General features: G+C 44.6%; 1 protein-coding gene across 1 annotated transcript in view; it reads left to right on the forward strand.

The window, feature by feature from the left end:
- Positions 1–24,441, forward strand: part of ANKS1A (ankyrin repeat and sterile alpha motif domain containing 1A) — a 186,296-nt gene that overhangs the window by 78,277 nt on the left and 83,578 nt on the right. Inside the window, exons 4-11 of the mRNA XM_065885950.1 lie at positions 1,528–1,590; positions 8,729–9,025; positions 9,804–9,879; positions 10,164–10,265; positions 10,362–10,463; positions 11,830–12,026; positions 15,780–15,872; positions 20,600–20,720. Of these exons, the coding sequence (XP_065742022.1) occupies positions 1,528–1,590; positions 8,729–9,025; positions 9,804–9,879; positions 10,164–10,265; positions 10,362–10,463; positions 11,830–12,026; positions 15,780–15,872; positions 20,600–20,720 (1,051 nt within the window). The remainder of the gene's footprint in view (positions 1–1,527; positions 1,591–8,728; positions 9,026–9,803; positions 9,880–10,163; positions 10,266–10,361; positions 10,464–11,829; positions 12,027–15,779; positions 15,873–20,599; positions 20,721–24,441) is intronic.

The following is a 24,441-nucleotide window of genomic DNA, read 5'->3' on the forward strand; positions in this document are numbered from 1 at the left end:
TGTGTTGGTACTATGTGAACCATGCCCTTGTTTTACGTACATCGGAACTTACAGAAGTGGTGGTACGAGTGCTAGTGCTGAAAAATGAACTCACAAAGACATGTGAGTGGAGGTCTGAGGTGATTCAGCAGAATGAAGGTCATTCCCATGTGTCCTCTAATGTTCATGTACTACTGACCATGCTTTGACAAAGCAGAGAGAATTCTTAAAAAATAAAAAAGGCAGCATTTGAGCAGAAACACCACACACTGGCCATGGATTCAGGTACTCTGAGACTGCACCTTCTCTTCTTTATATTTATTCCTTTGGGAAAGTTATATTTGAATTATGTAAGTTCTAGACAAACCTCTCATAAAATACACCTCCCTGTAGTTTGGATCTGAGATGGTGTCGATTTGCGAGGAGATGGGCCCTCTCTGAATGACAAGCCATTCTCCTGTTGCCCTCTCTGCTCTGAACTGAAGTGGATACTTTTCTTATTTGCTTGAAGGAGAGAGATGCTGCCCTTTCTCAGTAAGCTTAGGACTGTTTCACTAGTGACTTTGCTGAGAGGAGATTGTTCAGTTACCTGTAGGATTAGATCAGGGTTATTCCTCAAAAAAATAGGAAACCATTCTTGAAGTCCCCCTGTCAGCAAGACCATGCACATTCTCAGTGAGCTGTTAAGAGCACACTTTTGATTCAGAGAAGGGCAGCTTCACTGTGAGGGGTGAGAAAACTACAGCAGTGCTCCCAGCTCTCTCCACTTGGAGATTGTTTGTGTACAGCTGTTCGTCGGCCTCCCTTTCCCCCTTCTGGCTGTATTTTCTGGATAGGTGAGCAACAGACATTCAAGATCATCAATGAGGATGTTTGTTTTATAACATTAGGAAGGAAAATTGTCTCTTTAGAATTGCCTCTTTAGGACCTAAATGCAACTTTACTCCTCCTGGCTAATGTGACAGTAATTTCTCTTATCTGGAGGAAATTTATAGAAGAGGTTTGCTTTTAACTAATATTCCTCAATGTGGAAAAATCTAGTCACCCATTAAAGTCCTTCTCGTTTAAGAAATTTTCAGCCACCATTTCTAATCCTGTCTTTGCTCACTTTTGCCTTGGAACACAGCTGCTTGGATATTTGAGCCACTTGAGTATGCTAGCTTGTCCTGCTCACAGCCACCTCCCGCCTGGAGTGTCCATTGATAAGTGGGACCCAGCCCAGTGCTTTGCGTATCTGGCAGGCAGGTGGGTGGGGCAGGGGCTGGGCACAACGTCTGCAATAGCTCGAAAAACCTAATGCATCTAGGCAGTGGTTACAAGTACTTCACTGATTTATTAAAAACCATTAACGTTGCTTCAGTTGGAAGCTTGGATGAGAGGGGTGATGAGCGCAGTGCCCTGGAGGTTGTCTTCCCCATTAACTTCCTTTTGAGGCACCCAAAGGGCAGATCCAAGTTGTCTAGTGTTGGGCCCCCTCGGGGCTGTGCATTGCTTTGATATATTTCATCCATTTTATCATCACATTTTCTTTTCCTCTCCTTTTTATAGAGTGCTCTTGAGATCAAAGAACTCAAAAAGTACGGCCCCTTTGACCCTTATATCAATGCCAAGGTGTGTACTTTTCGCTGCCAGGATTTCTCTGCATCATTTCTCCAAGCTGCACTTTCTCTTCAGTCCTCTCTGGCTTCCACTCTCATCCACTCAGACTCTTCTTCATCAACCTGACGTTTGTCTGCTTCAGCCCATCTGCTTCTGGCTTGCCTGGGAATGGGAAAACGAAGCTTCAGTGGGTTTTGTTTTTGTTTTTAAAACCCATACCAATTCTGGAAAGCTTGGGTTCTTTTCCTGGAATGGCTGAAAAGCTTAGAAGTGGCAGAACTGGGGAAATAGAAGGAACCATATTATGGGCATAATTTACTATTGTGATTTCTAAGATCATTTAAATTCAAAAAAGAAAAGTGCAATTAAAAGATGTTATGCAAAGTAGCTTACTTTTTAATAAGCACAGAAAATGATTAAATTGTACTTCCTAGATTAATTTTTTTTTTTTTTTTAAGTTTGCTTTCGATATTTCTCTTGAGATGGAATCCGAACAATAGCTTGTGGTGGAGGTGTGGCAGCCAGGGCGTGGGTGACTCCATTTTACTCTTAAAAGCTGCTGGTGTGGCTCCCGTCTCTTTTCCTTGAGTTTGTGCCTGGGGCTTTGAAGCCTCAGTCCCTTCTCCCCAGCCATTAGCTTCTCTCTCTGCTTGGTCACTCTTGGCCCTTGGAACAGCTCAGAAATAGGAAATGAAGTTGCAGGGCCAAGCAGGGCACTTGCCTTGAGTCTCCCTCCCCTGTGAGGCTGGGATAAATAACGGGCTGATGGGCCTAGTGATGAACGTCCAGCCTCGGGCCTCGGCCCTCCACTGCCTCTGGAGGCAAAGCTGGTGGGTTGGGTGATGGTGTTAGCCTGTCTCCTCTGCGCTCTCACCTGCTGTTTTTGACTCAAGGTTTCATTCAGATGAGGTTTGCTTTTTGGCAACAATCTGGAGTTTGGTTGAGTCACTGCATTATTCACATCAGCTACCTTTCACTTGGCTCTGAATAATACAGCAGCTGCTGGGAAGGGAAATGTAAGGTCCTTCTGCACATTTCCAAATGCAAGGCAGATATTTCATGTTTTTCTTTGAAAATACTGATTTAGCAAATGAAGGTCCCTATGGGCTGGACCTCGGCAGGCTCTACGGGAGATTTCCTTCAGCTTTTGGGCCCTAATCGTGGAAAAGCAGTTTGATCTGGAGTGGAGGAACACAGTAGTTTTAGTTTGCCCACACTTTCAATTCTGTTTTCTAATCTTCAAGATAGGAAGATACTTCATCTTCATTTTTTTTTTTTGGAAGTAGTGCAGCAGAGTGGAAAGCCCTCACAGATCAAGTCAGACCCAAGTTTGAATTCTGTGCTGCCACTTACAGGTGTTGACTTGAACAAGTTACTTAATTTCTCTGAGCTTCAGTTTCCTCTTCTATAAAATGGGGTATACCATCTACCTGGCGGGATTATTTTGGAGTTCAAATAAGATCATGTACATGAAGTAAAAATATCTGGTCACTAGTAATATTTAAGGTCCTAATTTTAAAAGGTATATACCATGTGGTATTTCTGAAAGGGCGTTTTGGAATTTATTCTTTGTTACTAGTGAGTGAAGCTTAATGCAACATTGCTGTATTGGTCCATTCAGGGTTTTGTTTTGGGGGGAAGCACCTTGAAGTGATTGTTTCCCGACTTGGTGGTTAGTTTAGTTAGCTTATAAAGCTCTGATTAAAGGGTAAGACTTTTTTTCTTAAAAGCACATTTTCCTATCCCTTGATTTTGCACACATAAAAGAAACTTCGTCTAAATGGAATAAGAACTTACTTCTCTCTTTGGAAATACAGTCTTCCCTCAGTATCTGAGAGGATATTGGTTCTAGGACCTCTGTGGATACTGTGTTCAAGTCCCTTATATAAAATGGTGTAGTGTTTGCACATAACCTACTTCTATCCTCCCATACACCTTAAATCATCTCTAGATTACTTATAATACCTAATAATACAGTGTAATACGATAATACAATGTAAATGCTGTGTAAATAGTTGCCACTTGGTAAATTCAAGTTTTGCTTTTTGGAACTTTCTAGATTTTTTCCCCTGGAATATATTATTTTTAAGCATTACCTTTTAAATTTATTTATTTATTTATTTATTTATTTATGGCTGCATTGGGTCTTCGTTGCTGTGTGTGGGCTTTCTCTAGTTGTGGCGAGCGGGGGCTACTCTTCGTTGTGGTGCGCGGGCTTCTCATTGTGGTGGCTTCTCTTGATGTGGAGCATGGGCTCTAGGTGCATGGGCTTCAGTAGTTGTGGCTCACGGGCTCTAGAGTGCAGGCTCAGTAGTTGTGGCGCATGGGCTTAGTTGCTCCGCAGCATGTGGGATCTTCCCAGACCAGGGCTTGAACCCATGTCTCCTGCATTGGCAGGCAGATTCTTAACCACTGCACCACCAGGGAAGTCCCTCTCCCATAATGTTTTTGATCCATGGTTGGGTGACTCATCAGATGCAGAACGCGTGGATTAGGAGGGCCAACTGTACTACCCTTTTGCCTCCACCCCACTCACCACCCCCTCAAAGGCCAAGTGACGTAAACTCCATTAAGGGATAAGGCTGTTTGGGTGGTGCTAAGAATGCAGACTCTTCTCAGGCTGATTCAGTTCTAACCTCCCTAGGTTTTATGGGTTTTCATTGACCTGGTGTGTCTAGAAATTGTTTTTGCTAAAATACATTTGTGTGCTAAGTCCTATCAAGCACCTGTAGAAATTAAGAAGTTGCAGATGCCTTTCCTGGGAGCAGAGGTGGTTTTCATGAGCTTTTATCTTCCTCTTCACCATATGGACCTTTTCCTGTTTCAGCAAGTCAGCATAAACCAGTCCAAATGTACATCATCCTTAGCTAAGGTGAAACTATTAAAATTGTTTACTTACCCCCTTTTAAAACAATTTTAACTTAGTCTGAATATCATAAGATGAGCAGTAGTCAAATTCGTTTTATGGTAGGTCTGTTTCTCCAGACACTTAAAAGTAATCCACAGGGGCTTCCCTGGTGGTGCAGTGGTTAAGAATCTGCCTGCCAATGCAAGGGACATGGGTTCGAGCCCCGGTCTGGGAAGATCCCACATGCCATGGAGCAATGAAGCCCGTGCACCACAACTACTGAGCCTGCGCTCTAAAGCCCATGAGCCACAACTACTGAAGCCCGTGTGCCTAGAGCCCGTGCTCCACAACAAGAGAAGCCACCACAATGAGAAGCCCGCCCACCACAAAGAAGAGTAGCTGCCGCTCGCCACAACTAGAGAAAAGCCTGCGCACAGCAACAAAGACCCAGTACAGCCAAAAATAAATAAATAAAATAAATAAATTAAAAAAAAAAGAAATCCATGTTCAAATTTCACCAATTGTCTCAATAATGTCCTTTAGAGCAATTTCTTTTTCTGGTCCAAGATACAGTCCAGTATCATACATAATCTGGAACAGTTATCCTCAGCCTTTTCTAGTCGTTCATGACATTGACATTTTTGAAGAGCATAGGCCGTTTGTTTAGTAGACTGGCCCTCAGTTTGAGTTTGTCTGATAATTCCTCTTGATTTGGTTCAGGTTATACATTTTTGGCAGTAATGCCACAAGAGTGATGTTCGTCCTTCCTTTTTAGTGCATCGCATCACCAGGCACATGATGTCAGTTTGTTTTGTTCTTGATGATGATGAATGATGTTTAAGTTGGTGTATGCTAGGCTGGTAGCCTTTTTAATATTAGTCTTCCTGGGACCCTCTGAGGTGCTACCTTGGCAGACCTGGTATGGGGCTCAGTATTAGTTACCTTTAAGCTCCCTTGTAATTCCAAAACGAAGCTTGTTTAAGAACCACTGATCTAGGCTAACTTTCCACTAGAGCAGGATTCCTCTTTTCTCACCTAAAACGCAGGCCATCTACCCCTTATTTTATTTGTTTGTTTGTTTCTCCTAGTAGCAAGCAGAATTACTCTTGGCAGCCTCTTTTTGGATTCCACTGATTTTTGGATTCCACTGATTTTTGGTTTCTTATGCTTGATTGATATCTATTTTCCTAAACCTTCCATCTGTTGGTCAAAGTTCTGCCTTCAGAGCTTTGCAGAGTAAGTCTGACTCCTCCTCCACATGAGGAACTTGGTTCTCATGCTTTTCCTGTGTCTTCTAAATCTTTGTAGACCCACTTTGTCCTTTTGTTCAAATTTGGGTATATTTCTAGAGACTATACCATCGTTGCTCCAGAGAGCTGTAGCCCTGGTCTTCGATATCTGTCAACGGTGGACAAGAGTGCAGTTGGGCTGTAATCCAAGCACTGGGAGGTGATGGTTTTGAATAGTTCCCAGAGGAGAAAAGTCACGGGAGTGTTTCTAGATGGTTTTCTGCTGTTTGTAGTTTATGTGTGTGTGTGTGTGTGTGTGTGTGTGTGTGTGTGTGTGTGTATGTATATAAAACACATAAGTAATGGATTTATACATTGAATGGGGTCTCCAGATATAAAGGGTATAGGGATATATATATATATATATATATATATATTTATATATATATATATATTTTTTTTTTTTTTTTTTTAGAAGTAATGACCTAGCAAGGAAAAAATGAAAGTGGGTCTCAAGATGAGTAGGAATGGGGATTTTGTGCGAAGCCTTGGGGGAAAATTGGGGTATTTCATCTCAGTCCCCTTCCTTAGTCCAGATTCGTAGTAGTATGATTCTGTGAACTCTTGGGGTGTTGTAAGCACCCATGGTGTGATTTGAAAGGTGTGAAAGAGAGGGATTCCAGGTGGTTGAGAGTTTGTACCCTCCCTGGAATCCCTCTTTTTCTTGTGGGTCCATAAATCCAAAACTTAGTGACTTCTTGCCCTGAAAATTGTTAGGCTCCAAGGGGAAGCGGTAGTAAGAGCTCATTGTGATGGCCTGTGTTCAGTAGTCGAGAGATGCGGTCACCACAGACGTAAACTCAAGAGTATTGTAGTTACCAGAGCATGTCTGGCAAGACTGAAACATAAATAAGATGCTTCCTACACTGTGGATATAAACTGCAGAGTTGTGGTTAGGCCATTTTTAACATAGGCAGGCAGTTTGCCTGGTAGTGATCAAGACCATGCCTTTAGCGAGGCAGCTCTGTGGTAGCTGCTTTAGTTCTGGCAAAAACCCAGAGAAGGCTTTTTATCCCTAGAGGTTTACAGTTCTTCAGGCCCTAATGACATACTTTTTACAGATTATTCTGCTTGTTGGGAGACAACTTGGATATAAAAGAGATAGCAGTGTCTACTTCAGAGTAAACGAGTTTTTTTGGATTGGAGTTTTAATGAGAATAAGCTGACTTTCTTGGCCCTTGCTGTCATGCTAATCTTGAGATATAAAACGCTGAGAATCCTCTTAAACTTCTTTGAGTTTCAACTCTGCCCCAGGATCCCTCTACAGGAAGCTCCTGTGAGTTTTCATTGCTGTAGCTCTCTTTTCTTCTCATGAGAAAACGAGGTGACAGCTCTAAGTTTTTCATGCCATAGCTTAATAGGAAGTGGGCATATGGGTGGCCTGAAAGGTTTGTTTGGCACAGGGAGCCCCAAGGATTTACTTCCAGCCCAGCGTTTCTCCTGCCCTCCAGACTTTCAGGTTGACATGGAATTCGCCCCTTGGACCCAGCTGTATCACAGGAGGCCATTGCTAACTGGCTGTGTTCTGTGGCCAGAGAAGTCTGTCTGCGCCTTCTCAGCAGCTGCTCTCCTGGAGCTGTGTTGGAGCTCAGTGCTGCTTCCTCTGTTTATCTGTGTGCATTTATCTTTGCATGTGGCTCCTGCTACCACCCCTTCTGTCCTTGTTTCATTAAAAAAAAATTTCTTTGCTATCATTCTGGCCTTTTGGGGCCTTGCGCCTAGTAGCCCTGGATCTTTCTGATACACTTGGTGTAGCTGGAAAAAATGATGCAGTTAAATGCCAGATCAAAAGCAGATGGAATTGCATGCATGTTTGGTTGGGTAACTTCTAGTCTGTTACTTTTAATATCATTAATAGAATTGACGCAATTGTGGAAACATTTAATCTTTACCTTTTGACCACTGAAAGGTGCATAATATTGACCTGAAGGACACATGCCCTCAGAAGCTTTGTTTCCCCAAAGTGGCAGAAGCCTCCTGGATAAATTCAGGAATCTCAAAATCTTGTGGGAGAATTATTATTTTCATTAAGGCTTCTAAAAATGGAGAGGTCATGGAAATTCCTCTATGCCTGCTCTAGTTATACATTGTCAGTAGTAGTAAAAGAAAGAGCATAATTGGAATGATTAACATTTTGCTTCTGATGGTTGATAAAGCACAAACTTCTCCTGCTTTATCTCAGGTTCTCCCTTTAGTTTGAAACAAAATTGACATCAGAGGACCTGTGGGGTTGTGAATTTGAATTAATGGCAATGTTACAATCTTGAATATTTTGCACCTCTCACACAAAACATTCTGGTGTCTGATTGTATCTTTCTTACCTAAGAAACCCTTCTTGGCACAGTTGTAGGTCCTGCATGCATTGGCTGGGGCAGGCTCCTGGAGCAGGCTCAGGGTGGCATCTGGGTACCGCGTTACTCTGTGACTGAGCTCAGGTGCCTCAGTCCCCTGGCAGTGGCTGTTGGCTGATATGTTGAGAGTGATCTTGGGTGCTCTGCTCTGTAACTTTCAATGTTGGCCAATTGATTTGCATGCATGGAGCTACGCAGATGACAAACTCTTTCCAAAAAGCTTGTGTGCGAGGCAATGGATGGTCAGCAGATCCAGAATCAGGACCACGGGGTTGGCTCAACAGAAATTGTAAAACCAGTTGAAGTTTAAATTGAGTCAATGGCAGTGATGTTACGGGCATCCATCTGTGCCAGGGCTTCTCCCCGCGACCTGCTGTGTTCCCAAGGTGGCTCTCCTTGCCGTCTGGAGACACGTCTACATTGGCACAGAGGAGACTACAAAGGCTGAGGTGCCGACTGCTCCCCTCTGGCAGTAACTGGGGCAGATGAGGCTGACTGGAGCAGTCGGGCTTGTTTGCGGGATTCTGACATAGTTCTATTAGTCCCCAAGTGTTGCTGCTATTTTTCTCATTTAAATTTCAATGGTTTTACGTGTGATTACCCCAGTCGTCTGCCAGTCTGCTGGTCACCTTTCTGACATCATCCGCCTGTTGACTCTTTAGAACAATGACAACGAGACGGCCCTGCACTGCGCAGCACAGTATGGCCACACGGAGGTGGTGAAGGTCCTCTTAGAGGAGCTGACTGACCCCACCATGCGCAACAACAAGTTTGAGACGCCTCTGGACCTGGCTGCACTCTACGGGAGGCTGGAGGTGGTGAAGATGCTCCTCAACGCACACCCCAACCTCCTGAGCTGCAACACTAAGAAGCACACCCCTCTGCACTTGGCAGCAAGGAATGGCCACAAAGCCGTGGTCCAGGTCCTCCTGGATGCCGGCATGGATAGCAATTACCAGGTAGTGGGGCGGACGTACCTCCCAGGCCCAAGGGACCTAGTCATTTTGGAAAAGGCACAAGCGCCATGCTGCTGGGCTGTGTTCCTATTTAGCACGGTTCACATCACATGTCAGATGCTTCCATTTGCTGACTCATTGTAATGAGAAACTTTAGAGACAAAGAAACTCCTCCAGTGAGTCTGTTATTTTTTGTTTCTTTTCAGGGGTAATACATGGTCATTATACCCTGAAAAGACATGCTTATGGACTCTCTCTTGAAATTAGAAAACTTTCATTATCTTCCTATACCTGTGTTCCCACTGCCACCATTAGTGCCTCCAAAGTCCCATCAACTTGATGTTGCCGACAGGAGACTTAACATTTCCCTTTGTTGGTAGCTTTCTCCATTCAGATGAATGGCCATTTCTTAGGCTTTGCATCCACCAGACCACATTTGAAGTTAAGGTGTTTTCCCCCCCTTGTACTTTTCTTCTCATCATTCCTTCCACCCAGGAAGGTGGTGTTTTTAGGAGTGTCACCAATAGGTGGTTCCAAGGGTGACAGTGCCGTTATTCATGTGTGGCCTCCTGGTGGCACATCAGACACCCAAGTATGGGCCACGATTGTGGTTTTGGAATCCAGACAAGAAAAGTGGGAAAGATAATGACAGAGGACTTTGTGTGGTTTATTTTATTTTCCTGTCCCTTCTTGTCTACGTCCCGTTTGTCGTGTGAAGCCATGCCAAACCTGGGTCACTGTTCTGATGATATCCTGCTCTGCGCTCTCATTTGCTTTCCAGACGGAGAAGGGCAGTGCTTTGCATGAGGCTGCTTTGTTTGGCAAGACCGATGTGGTGCAAATCCTGCTGGCTGCAGGTGAGAGGTTGGCAGCGCTCTTGTCTACACAGCATGCCAGGGTTGGGATCATTTCCCCCAGGATCCCTGGAGGGGGACTTTTACTGGCTGCCTTTGAACCTAATATGTGTATGTCTCCACTGGTTGATTGCAAATGTACGAAGTTCTTGTATAGCTGGATAAAATATCTTTGGATGAAAACGTTGGTTGTGCTGCCAGGAGCATTAGGTATCCTGGAATTTGACCCTCTTTGAGGCTGGCTTGAAAATTCTCACTCCCCTGGTCCACCTGGTGTGCCTTTCTAGGAATTGACGTCAACATAAAAGATAACCGTGGACTGACTGCCTTAGACACTGTCCGGGAGCTGCCATCTCAGAAGAGCCAGCAGATAGCAGCACTGATCGAAGGTATGGGTCCATCTCCCTGCCTCAGGGACCAGGGGACATGCTGGCTGAACCAAGCCACTGCTATTTGGTGCAGCTTTTTTTGGTCTTTCCATGTAGATCACATGACTGGAAAAAGAAGTGCAAAAGAGGTAGATAAAACCCCCACAACCCAGCCACCTCTCATCTCCAACATGGACTCCATATCCCAGAAGTCTCAGGGTGAGTCGGCTCTCCTCTGCCAGCAAAGGGGCTCTCAGCTTGAAAAGAGTTGAACGTTCTTTGGCAGAATGGAAAATCTTAATTTAAATAATTATTTCGGGGGATTGGGAGTACTTAGTAAGTTCATATTCAAATTCATTTTTTTCCAACTACTATATGAAGTTTTCTTGGGCAAAGCTTAGGCCATGATGGTGGACTTTTTCTTTCCTACTTTATTTTATTCTCTGCTTTTAGAGTTGGCTCTATGAGAGCTATCCTGGGATGTGTGGTAGACAGGATGATCTCAAGATGAACTCAAATCTCAGTGAAACCTTTTTCTTCTAACACACACTTTAGTGCCTTGAGTATAGCTGGCTCACAGTAAATATTTAATGAGTGTCATCTGGTTGGTAGATGTGTATATGGCAGATTTTAGTAGTCTATCATTTGTCCAACAAATGTGGTCTGGGTGCTAGCTTGGGCAGTCCAGCCTCTCCATCATTAGCCAGGATCCACCTTTTCAGATTGATTGAGCAGCCTTTTGGGTCCTAGGTCTGATGAATGAGAAAGACAAAACACTGGCCGACACCTCCCCCAGATACAGATCACAATGAAGAAGGCTCGAGAAACAGAGCAAAGCCAGATACTGAAAAAGGAAAGGGATTTTTCAGAGAAATGCAAGGGTTCAGGGGTTCTCAGCCTGTCTTTACTGTAGAGTCCTTGTTCCCCTCCCCTGGTCACACTTTTTTTCTTGACCTCATAATTTGCTGGTAATGGGATTAGTAGTTCACTAAGCTCTTAGCTTTCAGGGATTTTACAATTACAGTTTTGACTCTTTGCAAGTGACCCAGAGATCCCTGGTCTATAACCAGATCCCTGGTTACTTTGCAGAGTCACAAATTTGGATCCCAGGCGCTCTGAGGTTCGTAGTTGTCTAGTGAGTGAGTTGTAGCTGCACAGCGCCTTCATCTCAGAAAGGCTTCACCACCCTCTATTTTGCTTGGGCACATGGAGGTTCTTGTTAAGAATTTAAAGGGATTACTGAAGTTTTCCAGTTGTACCTTGCTACATCTTATGGTTTAGGTTTATGCTGTCATGGCATTGAGGTATTTGGGAATTTATAACGATCTTGGGAGATGTCCTTCATAGATGTCAAAGGTTCCATATTGAATTGGAGAAAAATCTGTTTATTTCTCAGAGTATGAAGCGCAGATGAAACTCTCTATATTTATTCCTGTCCGTGGAGAAAGCCTGATTTATTTTCCTGCTCTAGGTTAACGTTGGTCAAGTTCAGGTGGCCGAAGGGGCTTTGGGTTGTTCCTGTGGTGGGAAGTCCAAGACTGTGCTGTCCTCTCACCGACTCTCTTGCCTTCTAACCCCTCTTCAGGTGATGTGGAGAAAGCAGTGACTGAACTGATCATCGATTTTGACACCAACATGGAAGAGGAGGGTCCCTACGAGGCGCTGTACAATGCTGTCTCCTGCCATTCATTGGACAGCACGGCCAGCGGGCGCTCGTCTGACCGGGACTCCGTGAGCAGGGAGGCCGAGACGGCGGGAGTGAAAGCTGCTGGAGTGAGGCCTGTACGTGGCTGACCCTCTGCACCGGGGTTCTGTTGTCCACCTCTGCTCTGCTGGGGAGCGGGAGAAGAGGACGTGCGACCCCCAGTGCCAGCTGTGTTTCAGGGGCCTGGGTCCCACTCACCCTATTCTCCTGGGGGCTCTGCACCATCTCCCTCTTGCTTAGCGTGGTCAAACTCTACAGCTTGCGTTGAGGTAGAATTTTAATTTTTCCAGTTTCAATATAACCTGTTTGCATCCTTCTATTACTTTTTTGGCCTTAGAGTAAATTGAAGCATTTTATTTCTATTAAGCCTCACTGCTGCTTCTGTCTTTGGGGTCTTTGCTATATATTGTTTGTTTCTTTCGGGAGTGCAGTTCCGTCGATGAAAGAGCTTGCTAAATAAGTTCCTGTGAGCCCTGAGTACATGTTCACCTTCCATTTGCCCTCAAAAACTTATCCATTTGTATTTGGACAGATTCTGTGTTCAGCAGGGTTGTAGCAAGGCTTAATCAGACAGTGTATGTATTAGTATGTACATTCCTATTTTTCCCATAGTTATAACCCCTCCAGCCATTGAAATAGTAGGATGGGGACAACCCTGAATTTTTCCCTCTAAAGGTCAACCTTCCCATCTGACTGCTTCTTTCTCTAGCCCTTGCTTCTTCTTCTTCTTCTTTTTTTTTTTTTAATTTTTATTTATTTTTTTTGGCTGTATTGGGTCTTCTTTGCTGAGCGTGGGCTTTCTCTAGTTGTGGCGAGCGGGAGCTACTCTTCGTTGCGGTGCACGAGCTTCTCATTGCAGTGGCTTCTCTTGTTGCGGAGCATGAGCTCTAGGCGTGCGGGCTTCAATAGTTGCAGCACGCAGGTTCAGTAGTTGTGGCATGCGGGCCCTAGAGCACATGGGCTTCAGTAGTTTTGGTGTGTGGGCTCAGTAGTTGCGGCGCATGGGCTCAGTAGTTGCGGCGCATGGGCTTCAGTAGTTGTGGCTCGTGGGCTCTAGAGCGCAGGCTCAGTAGTTGTGGCACACGGGCTTAGTTGCTCCGTGGCATGTGGGATCTTCCCAGACCAGGGCTCAAACCTGTGTCCCCTGCACTGGCAGGTGGATTCTTAGCCACTGTGCCACCAGGGAAGTCGCTCTAGCACTTGCTTCTACTTCTAGCCTTATACATTGTTCTCCAGACTCCTTACCCCCATTTTCTCTCCCAGGGTTTTACTGTGAGCCTAAGCCTGAATCAGTGGTCCCATGGCCCTTCCTTCCTGCACTGTTGAGGTTTTGATCATTGCACTTTTAATGAACAGGCATTGCTCTAACAGGATCCCAGTGATAGTCCCACCTTGAGGCATATTTTCAGGTGTATATTACTTCTTCCTGTTGGAGAGGCTGGCCCTTCCCTTTTGGTGCAAATCTGGCTTATGACCATTTTGATGATCCTTTGGCTGCCTGGTGATCCTCAGGCTTTTCATTAATGCCCTGGGAATGGCCTGCTGTTTTTGGTGTTCTTTTTTGTTTGGCTCCTTGCCCTGCCCTGGGATAGTCCCAGCATTTCAGTATGGATTTTGGAAAGGCCCACCAGTCTTGTGGTAGACCCCCTAGAGTGGGTGTTATCGAGGACTGTGATGAAACTCCTTGTCGGTGGTGAAAGCAAGTGCACGTGCCGAGCACCGCTCACACAGTGCTTCTGCAGACAGAGCTAGGGTTTTTTTTGTGTTTGTTTGTTTGTTTGTTTGTTTCCACTTCTTTCACTGTTAGGTACAAATGAATTAGGGAAATCCAACCTGTGGAGGAAGGTGTTGCGTTCAGTGGCACTTACAGGTGATGCCCATTAGAGGGAGCTGGAGGCTTTGCAAGAAGAACACGGGATTCCTGAAGTAAGCTTTGAAGGAGCAAGTTCCTGTGAGGCTTAGCCACTGATTTACACAGGTTCTTTGTTCATCCCACTGTAGTAATCTAGCCTCCTATGGTCCTGCTAAGTAGAAACTGATACATCTTGGGGTGCATGCTTTGCCAGTTTTACTTGACTATGTTGTTGCTGTGCTGCCTTCCTGGTCCTTGGTAATTAACTGTGGCCAAGGGACTGTTCTACGTCTGGTAAACACAGCGGATGGTATCTGTAAATCAGCTTCATAGTTCCAGGCCCCTGGGCCATAGTTTTCACGGTAGAAAAGACCGTGAAAGACCCATACTTCTCTTTCCTTCCAGGGTCCCTGGTGATTACCTCTTCCACAAGAGCCTTTCACATTGTTCTTTCTAGGCTCCTTTAGCCTTGGGAAGGCTACTAGGATGAGTCATTTTTGTTGTTGTTACGTTTCATTTTGGTTTTCCTCAGCTCTTTGTGTCCCACAGTTGGATAACTGGTGAGATTATGAGCCTGCTCCATCTGCTGTTCCCCTCCTTACAAGGTGGCCCTGGACCAGGCTTGTTCCTACGCTTCTGGAGCAAAGAAGGGTGGGGAAAGTAGACTTAGTGGGAAATCTGACCTAAAAAACTTTGTTCGGCTTGACCATATGAACTTGTTTTGGAGTCGTATCAAGATATAATACCAAGCAGTAAAGCGTGTTTAACAGAGAGATCATGGATGCCAAGTGCTAACTAACCCAGCGGCTCCTAAAACATGAGAAGTGTCTTTCCTTGCAGGTTTCTCTGAGGCTGTCACATAATTCAACACTCACCTCCACACCGACGTGTAAAAATACTCTCGTTCTAGCAACACAGTGGACTAACCTGCAAGCCAGGGAAGGAGCTGGCAGGTCAACTCCTGTTTCAGGTTCCCACCCCCTTCCCTGTAGGAACATTGACTCTCAGGCAAAAATAGGACTGTGGGATATAAAGACACTAAAAGTACAGCAGGGACAGTGGCAAAACTCTCTTCAGCCTTCTTTCACCAAAGATCATTCTGTGTATTCCTGAAACTGTCTACCCATGATCTAGATAATCCCGTCTTCAGTGAGTTTCTTGCTCTAGAGTAGGGGGTTGGTGAACCAAGGCCCACAGACGACTGCCTGTTTTTGTGAATAAAGTTGTATTTGGAACATAGCCATGCCCAGTCATTCACATATTTTCTGTGGCTACTTTTGTGCCCCAGTGGCAGAGTTTACTGCAAACCCTAAAATATTTACTGTGTAGCCCTTTAAGAAAAAGCTTGCCAACCCCTGCAAGGGCAGATAACTGACAAATAGTCCTTTTTTAAATGGGCTGAGATGAAATAGGGTTTTCATATGCTAATAATACATAATAGTAATCATTGAAGGAGGTGACCAAGGATAAGAGACAGTTCTGAGGTTTGAATAACATTCAGGTTTGAGCAGGAGTTGATGTTTTTGTCCTTGATTGCTTTCCTCATTACTTCCCTAATAATTTTGGTTTGTTAGAACTCTGACAAGTTGATTCTTTTGATTTAGTGGTTCCTCTTTTTAGAGTAGATTGGAAGTTGAGCCACTGGTTTTCCTATACTCGAGTTTGTGTATCAGTATCATGAAGGACATTTTCTGATGAGGTAGTTGTGTGTTTTCAGTGCTGATATTTCTCACTGTGGTCAAGGATATGACAGAGGTGTTTATAGTCTCTGCTACAAACATCAAAGAGCAATGCTAATTGAATTGTGTATGTGTGCAGGGTTCTCCATCTTGTTCAGTTACTAAACCTTGAGTTTAGTCTTGCAGGGGAATTCTTTACATTATTCTTTTTTATTTCCAAAGACTGAGATAAGAGTAAACCAAAGAGTTAAATTCTTGAAAAAAGACATAGTAAAATACTTATTTTTTCTCTTCTACAGAGGGAACGTCCTCCGCCTCCAGCAAAACCACCACCCGATGAAGAGGAGGAAGACCGCATAGATAAGAAGTATTTTCCCTTGACAGCTTCTGAGGTAGAGGGTTGAAGGTTTACTCCCATCACTGAAATATGATCTTTTGGCAAGTGCATCAAATGCGTGCTTAAAGAAGACTTTGCTTTGTCATTTTTTTAATCACTTCTTTGGATTAGTAAATTTGCATTGTGTATATCAGTAATCCAAAATAGGACCTTTCAAACTCACTCAAAAGTACTGAGCAAGGAATTTTACTAGGCTCTCTAGCAGATGGGCCAATTATTGGGCAGCCGTGCCACATGGGAAGCCAAACATGCACATTCTCCTGGCTCCATTAGGCTAAACAGTCTCACTTTTGGCTCTTGTACCTGTGTTGTCTTTTGATACAAGGTGTGGAGTATCCCCCTAATCACTGTTCTCTAGACTGGGTCAGATTAGCAAGCTTTGATGCTTGTGACCCAAAAGGCCTTATTTCTGTTTTTGCATTTTCCCTCTTCATTTCATATGAAGAATCTGCACCAGGACAGACATGGAAAATGTCATGAAAACTCAACTAGAAGAGAAATAAGAGTCATGGGGGCAGGGGAAATCAAAGGAGGTAATTTGAAAAGAATAGTTCACCTTTTCAAAAAAGAAATGTTATCCTGGGGCAAATAAATAGTCAACCTTCTCACTTAGGTATATGAAGAAAATCATGTTTTCCTTAATCTTTCATCTTCACAATGCTCCTTAACACTTCCTGCCATTCAGAGAATATATTTATTGAGTGTTTATTCAAAATATTATATAATTTCAATAGTTTTTTGTAGCTCATTCAATGCCCTATTGTTCTTTAACTTAAAAACCAGCTAACATAAACTAGTCAATTAAGTCTCATTACTTTGTCCCCAGAAGTCGGAGTTAAGTTTTTTTTACTGCCATGGGCCATCCAGTGAGACAAGTTCTTTTATTTAATATAAACGTATGCAACCAGAAGGATGACATCAGTTTGACAAAATGTATAAATACAAGGAAGCCCTTTTTAGAATGTAAAGTCAGCGTTGGAGATAGGGATGATTTCTGTGCTAGGTACAAATTCTGTCCTTATTTCTTTCTATCCCTTAACTACAAAATACTATCATGACTCAACTAAGGGGTCTCTAGAATTACAGGCTCTAAGGTAATAATACATTGCCAGCAGATACAAGCGCATGTAGTAAACCCCTACACGTTTTTATGTAGAGGTTTGCTTTATTACTCCCTTTTTACAAGGAGAAACCTAGTAATATAGAGCGTATTCAGTTGGGGCTGGGTCTATGTAAATGCCCTATACCACCTCTTTAACAAGGACTTGGATTAAATTTTCTGGTGCCCAAGGATAAGGGCAAGGCTCCTAAAGAACTATTGGATAACCAGCACTTTCTTTTCTCCCAGGACTTTCTAGGGCATACAGTTTGGCAATAATACTGTATCAAAAAGTAGGGGGAAGGCTTCCCTGGTGGCGCAGTGGTTGAGAGTCCGCCTGCCGATGCAGGGGACACGGGGTTGTGCCCTGGTCCGGGAAGATCCCACATGCTGCGGAGTGGCTGGGCCCATCAGCCATGGCCGCTGAGCCTGCGCGTCCGGAGACTGTGCTCCGCAATGGGAGAGGCCACAGCAGTGAGGGGCCTGCGTACCGCAAAAAAAAAAAAAAAAGTAGGGGGAGAAATATCCCTATTACTCTCCTGGATTGGAGACTGTGTCTGAGCTACATCTTCTAGGACTCGCCTCCGAATAGCCTGGAATCCTGGATCAGTTGGACAACCATAGTCAGTATTTGGAAGACCCTGAGAACCCTGGCTTTGCTTCCTAAGTAATGATTATAAGTACATAAATATAGAGGTGATGTGCTCTGGATTATTATCCTTTTAATGATCAAGACAGATTCTGTTTGCTATAGTCTGAGTGGATAAGTCTTCTCCTGAAATAGACTTTTTTTTTGGACTGTATTCTTCACCATCTTCATTTCTTGTACTCTCAAAGCTTTAATACCCTAAACCTCATTCATATCCTAGCAGGCGAGCAATCTGACCCAGTGTTCGTTTACTGTTCTTGAGGCTTGTCATTGTCAGATGGCCCTTGAAAGCCTTTAAGAGAAGCTGAGTATACTGACTCCAGGAGAGCTGATCAGAGTCATGACCAGATCATGAAACTGTCTTAAAAAAAAATTAAACAATTCACATATGCGTGTGCACACACACAAGCTAGTTAGCTGTTTTCACCCCACCAAAGGGGCTGCCAACTGCATTGGACTGACCGGTGCCTTCTCTATGCTCAGATGTGCTAAATGTTCATGGGAAGTTGCAGCTGCTGTGGTATCTCTTCCCAGAAAGCTGCCCACACCGCAACTGGCCATTCCATTGGTCACAGTTGGGTGGTAACTGGTAGTCGCTTTTCTCTGCAGCAAAAATGTTGCTTTCCATGTAGCAGAGAATACTTTTTTTTTTTTTTGGTTTTGATTTATTGCAAGCCCTGGAAGAAAGGGGAAAAAGATTAAGGAGTAATTTAGTAAAGAGCAGAATCCTTTCTGTTGCGAATCAGTTATTGCCATATTCACTATGACACAGGGCTTCTTGAGTGGGAGCTAGGAAGACTTGAAGAAAAGCAGTTTATTGCTTTTTTTGTGAGATTTTAATCCCATAGCTGGCAGAGGCCAGGACCAAGAGGAAAAGATCACCCTACGAGTTGTGTGGGTATGAGCAGGGGACACTCATTAGACATCTGAAGGAGGGAGAGGATTCTGAATTGGGTAGAGAAACCACACTTTCCAGAAAAAAAATGAGGCCAGCTTGATCCAGAATCAAGGGGAGTGAATTTTATGGCCCTGGCTCTGCTGGGAGCTGTCTGTGTAACCGGGTCCCTAGACCTCTCTGGTAACCGGGTTTTGTCACCTGCAAAAGGAACAAGCTGGAACCAGGTACTCTCTAGCTGTGACTGTGATGGTTCGGGTCCCCTCCAGCTCTGCCGTTTGCTGGTTCCCTGCTTCCACTTGTGCACAAGAGCCAGGCACGCAGCAAACACAGGTCCAGTGGGTCTGATTTTCCAGATGGAAGTCATCAGACCCGTCCTGCTTGGGAAGAAAGGGTATTATAGGCCGGGCACCCAGGCTGTCAGATACCTCTCAGAGAAGTCTGCCTGGGGCTATGTGAGAGCTCTTGCTGTGTGCAGAACACTCGCAGAATCAGATTTCCAGGGCTCTGCCTAAGTGATGGCTCTGGGTGTGTAAACTTGCAGAACACAAATTCCTGTCAGTAAAGCCTGTGGTATTAAGTTGACACTGTCTGAACTGCTTAATGGTCCCTCTTTGTTCCCTTAATTGTGTTCCTGTGAAGAAGCAAAAGGAATAAGTAATACAGGCAAGTAGCTCATTGTAATGAAATAGCTTTTAGCTTCCAGGTGGCTCTCAGTCAGTGGAGGTTCCTGCTGTGCTTAGCAGAATTTTGGAGAGACCACCATCCTGCCTTTGGAGTGGCAGCCTTGTTAACAAAACAGGAGCTGCAGTCTCTCACGGAGTCTGAGGCTGCTACAATCTGTGTTGTCTCATTAGGCTGTAACGCTGTGAGCTATGCCTCCAAGAAGCAAGATCCTACTGAATCACAAACCTGCTTTGTTTCCGGTGGGCCGTGGGACACACCAGTGAAGGAGGAGGTTTCAGTGGCACCACAGTGCCACACTTGTAGGGTCCCGTTGTTTGTTAGGTGGACTTGTGAATCCCGCTCACCCCCTCGTTCATAATATATTACTTGTTCTAGCCAAACTGCTCAAGAAGAGATTTTGTGCTTTGGTTGGCTTTCCTAATTGCCAGTCTATGATTATTCTTAATTTGCCTGTGAAACACACTGGCTTCTTAGGAGAGATGAGCTAGAATTATCCTCTAAAGCAGGTATCTCCATTCTCTCTCTCAGTGTGACTGTAGCACTGATCGTGGTGTTTCTGGCTTGGTTCGAGATGCCTGGCCCCTCTGGTACCGTGACTGGCTGTGGCCACCAGGCCCCCAGCTGACTCAAGCCAGTTGGCAGGTGTAGGGGCCAGCTCTGGTCAGTCATTTCATCAGAGACACTTGGCTGCCTGGGTTAGGAATTTCTCAGGAGACAGAGCTGCTTTTTCTCCACTGAAATTCTTACTGCCCATCCACTTGCCTCTTTTCAGAACAGAGATTGGTGGAATTGATCTAAAATTGCATTTTCATAGGTGTGGTAGGAAGCCAGCTTTGGGGAAATCCTCATCTATAACCCACAGGGCCTATGAGGAAGGGCTTACAAAAATAGAGAAGGATTTACAGAATGCTTTGTTCTTAGTAAATATCAGTCAATCAGGGTCAGTCAGAAGTCATGCTGATTCCCTCTTGAGAAGAGGGGAAGGATCCCAGCCTTGGGGTACTGTGTGAGCATATTAGGAAAGAAGCATGAAGAAAGAAGGCCTTATGATGCATGGTGGCTAAAAACTGCTTGGGAGGTGTTACCCACAGAAAAGAGATCCTGCAGAACACTGAAGAGGGAAGAGGCAGGGGAGGGGAGGATCTTGGATTTTATGGCATTTTGAAGGATGAAATGAGGGAAGGAAAGGGGAATATTTTAATCCAAGGCCATTGAGATTTGAGGTCCAGGTGTGAAGCCAGGAAAGCATTTTGATTCCCTGTGACACTTGACGTATTTACCTTCTCTTCCCCTCTGATGAAAAAGGAGCCGGTAATCTCAAATTTGTTTGACATAATCTGTCTGGGTGTTAGACCCCCACCTGAGAAGTACCGTGGTGTTTGTTTCTCTTAGGTCTTGACCGTGAGACCCTGGATTCAGGGGAGTGCAGCCAGGGAGGAGGACGAGCATCCTTATGAGCTACTGCTGACAGCAGAGACAAAGAAGCTGGCATCCGTGGACGGAAAGACAAAAGGTAGAGCCCCCACCCCTGCTCCTGGCAGAAACAACTCTGAAAGGATTTTTTTTTTTTTTTTTTTTTTTTTTTGCGGTACACGGGCCTCTCACTCTTGTGGCCTCTCCCGTTGCGGACCACAGGCTCCGGACGCGCAGGCTCAGCGGCCATGGCTCACGGGCCCAGCCGCTCAGCGGCACGTGGGATCCTCCCGGACCGGGGCACAAACCCGTGTCCCCTGCACCGGCAGGCGGACTCTCAACCACTGCGCCACCAGGGAAGCCCCGGATTTTTTTTTTTTAATTAACTTATTTATTTATTTATGGCTGCGTTGGGTCTTCGTTGCTGCACACGGGCTTCTCATTGCAGTGGCTTCTCTTGTTGCGGAGCACGGGCTCTAGGCACGTGGGCTTCAGTAGTTGTGGCTCGTGGGCTCTGGAGCACAGGCTCAGTAGTTGTGGCGCATGGGCTTGGTTGCTCCGCGGCACGTGGGATCTTCCCAGACCAGGGCTGGAACCCGTGTCCCCTGCATTGGCAGGCGGATTCTTAACCACTGCGCCACCAGGGAAGTCCTGAAAGGATTTTTAAAGTTTGTGATCATGGGCGGAAGGAGATGATGGTGTTCCTTGGGCTGGGGAAGTTGGGTTTCAGGGCAGTCTGGGCAGTGGGTGTATGATGGCCTTTCATTTTCAATACCTTGGGCTGGAGTGGTCTTGTCACCTTTCAGCATGCGCAGCAAGGAAAAGGTTGGGTCAGACTAGGTGAGCGCCGTGGGAGGGGAGGCTGCCAGCATTGTGGCAGAGATTGATTTGGGGTCTCAAATCACAAACCCTCAAGTTAATGTGGTGGAAAAACAAGCCCAACAAGTCATTCCCCTTGGGTTCAGGCTGCCGGCACAGACTCTGCTTTGAGTCCTGACCTCAGACTGAGACACTTCTGGGGAGGGGCCCGTGATTGGCTGCCACCCGGTAACTGGAGTGCTCTGTCGCCTTGGCCTACTTTCATCGTCTCTGCAAAATTCAGTTTCCTCCGCGAGGGGTGAGGGCTGCAGGACTGAGAACCAGCCAGGCGGGGTAAACGTGGTCCCGACAGGGGTGAGTGTGCACCGCTGGAGCATTTGGGACAACCTCTGTCTCCTAAGGAAGAACAAGAAGGGGCAGTGCAATTCCCCTTGCAGTTTGAAGGAACTCCTGCGGCCTCTCGCAGCTCTCTATCGCTTGCAGGTCCCGGGTCCTTCACGGGGTATTATTACTGCTTCCTTCAGTCCTCTGACAGCCCATGGTTCAGGTAAGACTGGGGGATGCAGTGGTGTCTTTTGAAGTACCCTTTGCGAGGCCTGTCAGGGTAGGAGTGGCTAAGAGAACGTGTGCAGATGTGTCTGACACTGCAGACCTTATTTTTAATGGTCCTGTGTAAAAGTTTCTCCTCCTTAAATGCAGAAATTTTGTGGTTATTTTCATGGTAGTTGTTTTGATTTGTTTTAATGGTTTCCATTTGGAGCTTTTAAAAAAAGTTATGATTTAGAAACAGTAAAATTCACCCTTTTTGTGTACAGTTCTGTGAGTTTTGGTACATACAGTCGTTTGACAGCCACCACAATCAAGATACAGAACAGTTTCATCACCAAAAGATTCTCCTGTGTACCTTTGTTGTCAGTCCTGCCCCCCTCCCTTACCCTGGGCAGTCACTGCGCCAATGTCTGTCGCAATGATTTTGCCTTTTCCAGAATGTCGTATAAATGGAATCATATAATACGTACCTGAAAAGGGTTCCCAGACCCAGTTCCAGTGTGTGTGTGTGTGTGTGTGTGTGTGTGTGTTTGTGTGTATGTCAGTGGGGTGTATGAGAATTCAACTTAATTCTGACACTATCTACCTGGGGATAGAATCAGATTCCACAGGTAAAGGGCTCAGTCCCACAAGACCGCCCTCCACTTCAGATGCTGATCACAAGCCCAGGTTAACATCTGTGCTTCTGACCAACTGGCTACAAATTGGAGGCTCCAGTGACTCCCTCCAACTCAGGATGCCAGTTGCAAGTCCAGGTTGTTACCTGGACTTGAACCTGGATATAAGTTCTTTATCAGATATATCATTTTCTGACTAGCTATAAATCAGAGGTTCCCACGACCCTCTTCTCAGGTTCAATTGATTTGCTAGAATGCCTCACAGAACTCAGGAAAACCCATTTACTCACTAGATTACCTATTTATTATAAAAGGATATTAAAGGATACAAATCAACAGCCACATGTAGAGATACATAGGGTGGGGTCCCGAACAGAGCTTCTGTACTCCTGGAGCTTGGGGCTTGGCATGGTGGCATGCAAAAGTGTTCTGGTTTCCCCCATGTGGAAGCCCTTGGGGAAAAAAAGGGACCAAAAAGCTGTCTTTTTTGGTTTTTATGGAGGCTTCATTGCACAGTCATGATTGACTAAATCATCTGCTAATGGCATTGATTCAACCTCAAACCCCCTCTCCCTTCCCTGGGAAATCGGGATGGGACTGAAAGTTCCAACCCTCTAATCACATGATTGGTTCTCCTGGCAACCAGCCCCCACCCTGGGGTGGTATCCAAAAGTCACCTTCAGGGAATTCCCTGGCTGTCCAATGGTTAGGACTTTCACTGTTGTGGCCTGGGTTCAGTCCCTGGTTGGGGAACCAAGATCCCACAAGCTGCACAGCACAGCCAAAAACCAACCAACCAACCAACCAACCAACTAACCAAAAGTCACCTTCATTAACAGCTTATCAATCAGAAAATTCCTTGGGTTTTGGGAACTGTAAGCCAGGAACTATGGATGAAGGCCAGGTGTATCTGAGAAATATATTTTGGTCATCCGAATGGCCAAATATATATATATATTTCCTATGAATCACGATATTCCAGTACCCTTTTGAGTCTGGTCCCTTTCACTTAGCATAATTCATTTGAGACTCATACTTGTTGCATGTATTAGTAATTTGTATTTGTTCCTTTTCATTTCTGAGTAGTATTCCATTGTATGGACATACCACAGTTTATCCATTCTCTAGTTGAGGGCCATTTGGGCCATTTACAGTTTTTGGCAATTGCAAATAAAGCTACTATAAACATTTACATACAGATTTTTGTGTGAACATAGGTTTCATTTTTCTTGGGTAAATGCAAGAAATGAAATTGCTGGGTCCTATATAAATACATGCTTAACTTTATAAGAAACTGTGAAACCATTTTCCAGAATGGTTCTACCATTTTGCATTCCTGTCAGGATTACAATTGCTATGTGTGTTCCCCAGCACTTAATATTGTCAGTATTTTAAAATTTTAGCCATTCTAATAGGTGTGTAGTGATATTTCGTTCTGGATTTAATTTGCATTTCCCTAATGACTAATGATGTGGAGTGTCTATTAATGTGATTCTTTGCCATCCTTGTATCTAATGAAGTTGCCATTTCAAGATCTTTTGCTCATCAAAAAAATTGGGTTGTTTATTATTATTGAGTTGTAAAGATTCTTTATATATTTTGGATATAAGTTCTTTATCAGATATATTATTTTCTCCTAGTCTGTGATTTGTCTGTTTATTCCCTTAACAGTGTCTTTTGAAGAGCAGAGTTTCTTAATTTTGATGAAGCTCGGTTAATCCTTTTTTTCATAGATAAGGTCACGAATATTTTTTCCTATATTTTTCTATAAATTTTATAGCTTTAGGTATACATTTAGATCTATGATTCATTTTGAGTTAATTTTTTTATATGGTG

Source organism: Phocoena phocoena, chromosome 10 (assembly GCF_963924675.1).
Source record: "Phocoena phocoena chromosome 10, mPhoPho1.1, whole genome shotgun sequence".
Classification (NCBI taxonomy): domain Eukaryota; kingdom Metazoa; phylum Chordata; class Mammalia; order Artiodactyla; family Phocoenidae; genus Phocoena; species Phocoena phocoena.